The sequence below is a fragment of the Tamandua tetradactyla genome, chromosome 6 (assembly GCF_023851605.1).
Source record: "Tamandua tetradactyla isolate mTamTet1 chromosome 6, mTamTet1.pri, whole genome shotgun sequence".
Lineage (NCBI taxonomy): Eukaryota > Metazoa > Chordata > Mammalia > Pilosa > Myrmecophagidae > Tamandua > Tamandua tetradactyla.
In genome coordinates this window covers 51,679,710-51,689,851 of record NC_135332.1, presented here as the reverse complement: position 1 = coordinate 51,689,851, position 10,142 = coordinate 51,679,710, and the positions used below count along the sequence as shown (strand labels likewise).

The following is a 10,142-nucleotide window of genomic DNA, read 5'->3' as shown; positions in this document are numbered from 1 at the left end:
GCTTTCAGCTCTCTGAAGCAACTGAAGGTATTAAAACATATATGGAGAAATAGATGTGTGTATCTCTCTACATTATTATTCTCTGGTAAGTTGAACCAGAATGTTACTCTATCAATTCTTATGTAGTTTAACAAATAACATTTACAATCCTTTGTTTAGTAATTCTTTGTACAAATATAAAACTCTTAGAAATATGTAAAAGTTTTTTCAAATCATATATACTTGTATTTCTTCACAACTTTATATGTAATTACAATTTTCAAACCTTAAATATTCTGTGTAATTTGATATATACATACCATACCCTTTTATGGTATGTATATATCAAATTGATATATCTGTACAAGAAGATATATCTGATATATATATATATATATCTACTGTATGTATGTATATATACTCTGTACAAGAAGAGTAAGATTAAAAAAATTTAATAAGATTAAATAGATCTGATTTGCAAAAATTGATATCTGGCATTTGTGTGCTATTGCAAAGAGTGCATAGGACATTTCTGCAGCGATCAAAAAGGTAAAGTATTTTTAAACTCACAGATTTCAAGTTTTCTCTAATTAAAGTCTTCTAAACCCTGGAAATTCTTTCAAGTTTTAATTTCAATTGCAATAGGTATTTATACATATATAAAATTTATATATATATACATTTATATATATACATATATTTTATATATAATATATAAATACATTTATATATATATAATTTATATATAGATACATTTTTTCCTTAACTTTTTATTATTTCAAACCATTTGAACAATATAATCAGATTCAGCATGATATCTTCACATAATCTGTTTGAAGTCCTCTGTGCAGGATTAATGTTGAGATTTCTAGTGCACCATCTTGAAAAACCAGTTTAAGATAGTATACTGCTATGCCCTAGTGGGATTTCCTGTAGGTTTAGGATCATAACCATATAGGAAAGTAGCTGTTATTACAAGGATGGCTCCAAGGAAAAAGACACTGGTTGGCACAAAATCTTGTAGCCAAAAATAGGATATCAGTGTTGATAATATTATGGATAAAGAAGTTGCAAATCCTTTTAAAATATCATCTGCATATTTAATAACAGCAGCTATTACAAGCCCTCCAAGCTCCTGAAGAATAACTCTTATCCAGGTCAGTCGATTATATCCCTGAAAAAAATCCATTCTTTGATATCAATTCTCTGTCATAAATGTATACACCCATTAATCCAAATATACTCCCAAAGAAACCGAGCCGAATGTTTCTTATCCACATGGACTGCTTGGTTTCTTTTAAAATTTTCTCAAAGTAAACCCCAGCAAAGCCACTTGAAAAACATGCTGTAAGAACTGCCATGAGTCCTACAAATTGAGAGCCAGCTGAAAGTTCCTTAGAATCAAGTTCTTGAGAATCTGAGGGACACTGAACAAAAGCAACTCCTGTCATCAAAATTACTAGGGAGACAGGGGTGTGGACCTTCCTGGCAACGTGGGACAGAGATCCTGGAATGAGCTGAGACTCAGCATCAAGGGACTGAGAAAAACCCTAGAATGAGCTGAGAATTAACATCAAGGGATTGAGAGAACCTTCTCAACCAAAAGGGGGAAGAGTGAAATGAGACTAAGTGTCAATGGCTGAGAGATTCCAAACAGAGTCGAGAGGTTATCCTGGAGGTTATTCTTACGCATTAAGTAGATATCACCTTGTTATCCAAGATGGCTGGAGGGAACTGCCTGAAAATGTAGAGCTGTGTTCCAGTAGCCATGTTTCTTGAAAAAGATTGTATAATGATATAGCTTTCACAATGTGACTGCGTGATTGTGAAAATCTTGTGTCTGATGCTCCTTTTATCTACCTTGTCAACAGACGAGTAGAACATATGGAATAAAAATAAATAATAGGGGGAACAAACGTTAAAATAAATTTAGTTTGAAATGCTAGTGGTAAATGAAAGTGAGGGGTAAGGGGTATGGTATGTATAAATTTTTTTTTCTATTATCATTTTATTTCTTTTTCTGTTGTCTTTTTATTTCTTTTTCTAAATCGATGCAAATGTTCTAAGAAATGATGAATATGCAACTATGTGATGATATTAAGAATTACTGATTATATATGTAGAATGGAATGATATCTTATTGTTTTGTTTGTTTGTTGTTAAAAAAAAAATTACTAGGGAGAGCCACTGGTACACACCTAATTTTTTACTAAGCATAGACACAGAAAATAATGCTGTTGTAATAATTTTCAACTGATATGTGACCTGATAAGTAGCTGCATCTAGATTTGACAGTGCCACATAGAGTAAATCATTCTGAAGAGTATATATCCCTGATGGAATAGCAAGTTTAAGTGTTTCCATAGGTTTATTAAGAACTTCATCATGTAATATTCGATTCAGTGCTCTTAGACATTTGCTATCTTTGTAGACTAGAAAAATGCAGGCCATTATCTTCAAAAGTTCAGCAATAACCACTGCAGTAGAAAAACAGATAACGAGGTCCCTCCTCTTTTCAAGTCCTAGAATAACGCATTGTTTGAACCAAACTGGGAGTCTGAAAGATCAGAATTCCCAAGGAAAGATATTTTAGGTTGGTGGACATTGTCTTATCTTCACTTGCCGAAGGCAGCATTTCCATTTCTTGATGTCCCTAAGGCTTTCTTAGCGCAGGATCCTGGCCTGGTAGATCTGTGCCGAGCACCTGGCTACGACAAGCCGAGCGGGAGCTCCCAGGACCTTCACTGAAGGTCTGACCACCAGCCTGGCCCACTGGTCCCTTCGCTCCTACGCCCCAGGTTCAGAGGCACACAGTGCCCTTTTCATTCGCTTGACACACCCCTTTTTTCAGGTCCTTTTTCCTCCTCCACCCAGCACATTCCACACGTCGTCCTTCGGAATTACAAGGTGTCAGTTCATACGCTCCAACTCCAACTGAGCTGATAAGTTAGGTCCCTGGTATATCCCGGCTCACTCAGACGGACCTCACTTCAACCCTCAGTACCCTTCCTCCACCTGCCAGAGCAACTCCGGCAGCCCAGGAGCCCCTCGCACCCTGAACGAGTGCAGCAGTCGCCGGCCTCCGAGCGCCAGCAGCGCCCCCGGCACGTGCGGGGCTCACCTCTCCAGCAGCTGGGGGGCCGCGGCTCAGCTCCGCCCGGCGCCGCAGGCAGCCAAGCCCTCCGGGTGCCCCGCGACCCTCAATAGTGTTTTGAATATAATGTCTAGTTTGCTAATTGTGCTGTTCAAATTTTCCATATCTTCATGTATCTTTTGTTAGCTTGGTCTCTAGCTTACTGAGAAATGTGTGCTAAATATCTTATAATGACAAAAGAGATTTATCTCTGTCAAGTATCCTTGTTTGTCTACTTGCCTTTGTAGTTCTGTACATTTGTGCCCTACATACACCTTATTATGTGTATATATAATTGGATTCCCTTGGTGAATTGAACCTTTTATTATTGTGTAATGATTCCCTTTACCCCTAGAAAGACATTAGTGCGAGTCTATTTTGTTTGATATTTGTGTAGCTATATTGACTTCAATTTACTTGTATTTGCCTCTTGCATGTTTTTCATCTTTTGATTTTCAACTTAAGATGGTCCCTGTGTTTTAGGCTTATTGCCTACAAATTGCACATAGCCGGATTTTATTCTTATTTTTAAAAAATCCAATCTCATGCTCTTAACTGAGTTTAGTCCATATATATTTGTTGTGATAAACAATACATTTGGAAATATTCTGATCATATTATCATTTTAATGCAATTTTACTGAGATATATTCACATGCCATAAAACCATCCAAAGTATACAAATCAATGGCTGACAGTATCGTTACATAGGTGTTCATATGGCCCCATGAGCAATTTTAGAACATTTTCATTACTCCAGAAAAAAAAAATCTTCCCATACTGGTTATCACCCCCTATCATTGACCCTTAGTATTGGTGTGGTATATTTATTTCTGTTGATGAAAGAATTTTAACATATAACTGTTAACTGTAGTCCATAGTTTGCAAAAGGTACATTTTTTCCCATACACCCCTCTATTATTAATTCCTTATAATAGTGTTGTACATTTGTTGTAGCTGATGAAAATTTTTTTTATAATTGTCCAGTTAATCACAGTCATTGTCCATCACAGGATTCACTGTGTTCTACATTCTCATGTTTTTATCTCCAACTTTCCTTCTGGTTACATATATGACTCTAAACTTCCCCTTTCCAGCACATTTACAATACCATTCAGCACTGTTAATTATTCTCACAATGTGCTACCATCACCTCTGTCCATTTCCAAATGTTTAAGTTTAATCTTGTTAAACATTCTGCACATATTAAGCAACCACTCCCCATTCTTTAGCCTCATTCTATATCCTGGTAACCTATATTTTGCATTTTGTGTCTGTGAGTTTACATAGTATAATTAGTTCATATCAGTGAGATCATACAATATTTGCCCTTTCGTGTCTGACTTCTTTCACTTACAATGTCCTCAAGGCTCATCCGTGTTGTTGCGTGCTTCAGGACTTCATTCCTTCTTACTACTCAATAATATTCTGTCCTGTGTATATACCATATTTTATTTATCCATTCATCTGTTGATGGACACGTGGGTTATTTCCATCTTTTGGCAATTGTGAATAATGCCACTACAAACATCAGTGTGCAAATGCCTGTTCGCGTCCCTGATCATATTATTTCGCGATTATATTTTTCTTGATTCTTCTATGTTTCTTTTTTACTTTTCCTGCCTTCTTTAGGATTGGAATTTATAAGTAAATTTTTATTTTATCAAAATAGTACGTTTAAATAGTCAGACAATTCTGAAAAGCTTAAAATAAAATACCCCTCTCCACTCACCTACTATTACTCTTTAGTGCTAGTCATTTTCAACTCTTTTTGCCATTTCTTTTGACATTTATACTAGCCCTGTTTCCGAGCATAAATATACTCATGTTTTATTCATAAATTTTTGCACTATCTATCCACTTCCTGTTAGAGTATGATTTAGCTATAATATAACTATACTGGAAAGCTTCAGCTCTCTTAAATCAAATATGATTATATCATGATTTTAAGCAGAATCAATAGTCAGTTTTTACATTAAAATGCTTTTGCAAATATTCCCAGTTGGGCATTGTGGTATGTGATAATCACAATACCTTTCTTATGTTTTTTTTTTCTAAAGTTTATGATTGCCTTGTGTTTTCATTGGCTTAGTCTTCTTTAGATGTTACTAACTCTTCTCACACTATCTAAACGCCACTTAGTACAATTTTCCAAAAGGGTGTTCACATCAGATGATCCGTCACATCCACATTACTTCTTGAAGACCTTTACTCTCTTCTATCCTGGAGACCTCCAATCTCCTTCTATCCAGGCTGGTTGTTCTTTAAGCCTACCGCACAGCTGTCCTCCTGGGACTTCCCTTGCTGTCTCCTTGAAATTTCCCCTTGCCTTTCCCTTGAATCAGATCTCATACCTTCCTCCTTTGTGATTTACTTCCGTTTTTGGTGGAGCGCATTCACCAGAAGAGGACACTGTGATGACTGTCCTCAATATGACTGCCTCATAAGCCATATGCTCCAGTGAGGAGGGGTTGCCTCCTATATTTGGGGCACAGTTGTCATCCTGGGTGATTTTCCTTGTGGGGATTCCTTTCCCTTCTCTTCTGTGTCGGACTTCCTGTTTCAGGTACCTACTTCTTACCTCTTAATTTATACCCTCTAATTAACCTATTGGAAGACATCTTCTAATAGCTTGTTGAGAAAGAGTGCATGAAGTTTATAAGCTTTTTGAGATCTTGCACATATGAGAGTGTCTGATTCTCCCTTCACAATGGAATGATAGTTTGGCTCATTATAGAATTCTAGGTGGGAAATCATTTTCCTTCAGAATTTTGAAGTTATTGCTCCATTATCTTCTTCCTTCAAAGGTCTCTTTTGAGAAGTCTAAAGTCATTCTGATTCCTGATCATTTTATGAAACCTGTTTTGTTCCTTTGGAAACTTGTGGGTCATCTCTTTGCCTCTAATACTCTCAAATATCACAATTACGTGCCTTGGAGTGGGTCTACTTTTAGCCATTGTGCTGGACAGTCAGTGGGCTACGTCAGCCTACAAGCTGACCCCCCAATTATGAGACATTTTCTTGAATCATTTCATTGGCATTTTCTTCTCCTTTATTTTTATGGTCTCTCTTTTAGATTATTTGGATTTGGGGCCTGTTGGACTCTCTCTCTAATTTTCTTATCTTTTATCTCTTACTTCCCATCTCTTTTTCTACTTCTTTTTGCTTCTTGGGGGATTTTCTAAACTTTCTCTTGAGCTTCTCATGTCTACTCTCATAGTTTTGTTCTTTGAATGCTCTTTTTCTAATAGCATCCTGTTCCTGTTTCATGGATGCAATATTCTCTTATTTCTCTGATGAAATTAAATAGAGATTTAAAAATTTTTCTTTTTTCTGCATAGTTTCTCTTTCATCTGAGCTTCTCCCACACCCCATCCCACCCCCGCCACCACCCCATCCCACTCCCTGTTTAATTGTTTTGGTCTCTATCTGAAATGTTAGAGACCTTTCTCAGATGTTGGTTATCCATGATCATTTGCTCAGGGTTAAGAGTAGGGAAATAAAAAGTAAATTGGATGCGCTGAGTGACCTGTGTGCTTCATTATGGTGACCTGGATTGGTCATTTGTTTGGAAACCCCAAGTGTCTCTTCTTTATATCTTTCCACCTTGGTTGTTCAGATTCCTCAGAAAAGATACTTCTAATCTTGACTAAAGCATATAGGCTTCACTTCTAGTGTTCTGGGAACCCAATGGGGGGAAATGATGAGGATCTCAGCTTTCAGCAGATGTACAGTCACATAACCCTACCTTTCAGTGTAGTCCTTGAATATGCCAATTGTCTGCCCCATCCAAAGACCTGTTGTTCCTTCTTTTAAAAATAACCCCATACCTGATTGAGAGAGTTCAAATAGAACTGAGAAGCTACTCTGGAGGTCACTCTTACACAAACTTCAGTTAGACATTGCTACCTACCATAACTTGCCAAACCCCAACCAAAACCATTCCAGTCAATCCAAAAGAACACTTAGGGCAATATGTAGGATTCTACAAAGTTTCCATGCACTAGGGTAACTTTCCAGAAACTACAACCTCCAGATGGGTCCCTGGACCAGATAAGTCCTTAAACTCTAGAGGGCCCAGCCTCTCCAGAACATTGGCTAGTTCTATCTTCTTACCCCATATTATTCACAGCCCCTTCCAACATGAAAAAATTAGAATGGCCATAGCCCAAATATCCCTAAAGAGTGGGATAGAAAGATCAAAGGTGATGGTGGAGTTATATAGAGAAGGTAGGGTTTAACAGGCAAGTATGATTGCTGAATCGTCATGCTGATATTTCTTTCAGTCTCTATTATCTTAGAGCAGCTAGAAGCAAAAACATAAAATTGTGGAATCGTAACCTATACCAAACACTGAAATATAGTCTACAACTAATTGTTGCATCGTGCTTTAAAATGTATTACTTTTTTGTATAAATGTTATTTTTTACAAAAAAGAAAAAAAAAGTCAATTGTGATGATAAAAACATATTTATTCCTTGTAGCCTCCAATAGAAGGAAAAATCTGAGATGATGGTAGAGTAGCCTATGACAAACTCTGGAATCTGTCCTGTAACTACTTGCTGAAGTGTGCGTTGAAAACCATTGCTCTTTTCTTTGCTTGCTTTGTATATGTTATATCACACAATAAAAAAAAGTAAAAAAAAAATAACCTCACAATATTCCACTGGTTGTAGGAGGGTCAGTCAGCCATGGTGCACCATAGCAGAGGGGATTTGGCATTTTACTACTTTTCAACTTTCATCCAATCCTAGGTCGTTGCAGCTGCATGGAAGTCTGGGAAATGTAGGCTCTTCTGTTTTCTATAATACAGGGGGGCAAGCTAGAAACAAGTTGGAATGGGGTTTGTGAGCTGGGCTAAAGCATCTGCCACATATATGGTTTTATGTCTGGGGATAGAAGAGGCAGAGCACATTCTATTCAAGGGATCAGTGTTCAGTGGTGTGTCAACAGCAGAGTTCATGTCCAGCAGTGTCCCGGTCACAGTGGTGACTAGCTGTGTCCCAACCAGACAGTTCTTGGGTAAACTTTGGCTGTGGTTCCTGTTTATTTTCTAAGTCTGGCTTTCCAACCTTCTGGGAAATTCTCTGAACCCCTCAATGACCTTCTAGTGCATTTCTGTTTAAGTTAGCTGACATTGGTGTCTACTGCCGCCCACTGAGTCCTGATCAATACCCACCTTAATGCTACTTTTTATACAATCACTTTGTCTAAATTATTATCTATCCTTCAAGTAAGACAGAATTCAAAGGAGAGGTCAGGAGTAGAGAACATTTGCCTTTTTGCCTGCCAAGCATTCACTCCCCTCCTTTTTGGTTTCTGTTGAGAAACCTGCCTTCCCCCACTCAGTCCATGCAATGGCAGTGGAGTATTTCCCACGCCACAGATCCAGGGGTGGGGCAATGGCACGGGCCTGGCCAATCAGAAAGTTTCCTTCTACTGGTCATCATGATAGGGATAGGACTCAAACTAGGTTACTGAGACTTAATTTTAGTAAGTTTCTTGGAACCCTTTTGAAAGAGCTCTGTTTCTGTTACGGCGGAGGGGAGGTTCTAAGCCAGGAGCTGCTGCTTCCATTCTGCGTGAATGAAACCAGCCCAGAGAAAAGCGGAAGTAAGTATAGATCCTTGGTCCTGAAGCTGTCTTCTGAGCCTCTGGATCAGGTGGCACTTGAAGCACGCTATCCCTAAAATTTACTGTGTGGTGAACCAGTAACCAAACCAAACCAAACCAAAACAGCAACCGGTAGCAAGATCTTAGCAAGGCTGTGAAACACCTGAACATGACTTATTTGTCGAGGGACAAAAATTGTTAAAATATTAAAACTAAAAAAAAAGATGTAGTGGAGAGGCTGGAGGGAACTGCCTGAAAATATAGAGCTGTGTCCCAGTAGCCATGTTTCTTGATGATGATTGAACAATGATAAAGCTTTCACAATGAGACTCTGTGAATGTGAAAACCTCGTGTCTGATGCTCCTCTTATCTACCATATCAACAGATGAGTAGAACATATGGAATAAAAACAAATAATAGGGGGAATAAATGTTAAAATAAATTTAGTTTGAAATGCTAGTGATAAATGAAAGTGAGGGGTAAGGGGTATGGTATGTATAAATTTTTTTTCTGTTATCATTTTATTTCTTTTTCTGTTGTCTTTTTATTTCTTTTTCTAAATCAATGCAAATGTCCTAAGAAATGATGAATATGCAACTATGTGATGATACTAAGAATTACTGATTATATATGTAGAATGGAATGATATGTTAATATTTTTGTTTAGTTTGTTAATTTTTTGATTAATAAAAAAACCTTTTAAATATTTAAAAAAATATTAAAACTATTGGCAGCTTATTACCTCCTCCCCATCCCCTTGAAGGACTGCCTTACCAATAGTTTTTCTTCTCTCCATCCTCTGGCCTTATCATGAAAACTGGAGGAATCACTGAGGAAAGAACCAGAGAGAAGAGTTAGGAAATTTTTGCAGGAATGACAAAGAGATTGGCTGGGTAGGGAGTGAAATAACAAGATTGGAGTGGTAGGAAAAAAAGGGAGGGGAAAAAAAAATCCTGTATGGGTGACTGGTGTCAAGAAGGATTGAAGGCAGGGGATTTGGAAGGAAGCAATGCAGAAACATCGGGGCAGCTACAAGGTACAAGTAATGGAAAAAGGATTTAATTTTTTATGAGATTAAAATATATATACAGAACAGTGCACAAACCGTAAGTGTATGGTTCAATGGATTTCCACCAAGTGAGCCCACATGAGGAACATAAACAACCCTCTAGAAGCTTCCTTAGTGCAGCCTCCCAGTTACTGCCTTTCCCCAATGCCCTGCCAAGAGGAACCACTATCCTAATAGTTAGCAAAATAGATTTATGTGTTCTTCCAGTTTTGGAGACTATATTGGTATCACCCAGTGTTTCAGTTTGCTAAAGCTGCTTGGAATGCAATATGCCAGAAATGAATTGGCTTTTATAAAGGGGATCTATTAAGTAACAAGTTTACAGTTCTAAGGCCATAGAAACATCCAA

General features: G+C 37.5%; 1 protein-coding gene across 1 annotated transcript; it reads right to left on the bottom strand.

The window, feature by feature from the left end:
* Window positions 1-951: 951 nt before the first annotated feature.
* Window positions 952-2,584, bottom strand: LOC143686024 (UDP-N-acetylglucosamine transporter-like). The gene is given in 4 exon segments (XM_077163088.1): window positions 952-980; window positions 1,235-1,406; window positions 2,245-2,469; window positions 2,471-2,584. Coding segments are annotated over 4 exon segments (540 nt in total).
* Window positions 2,585-10,142: the final 7,558 nt, after the last annotated feature.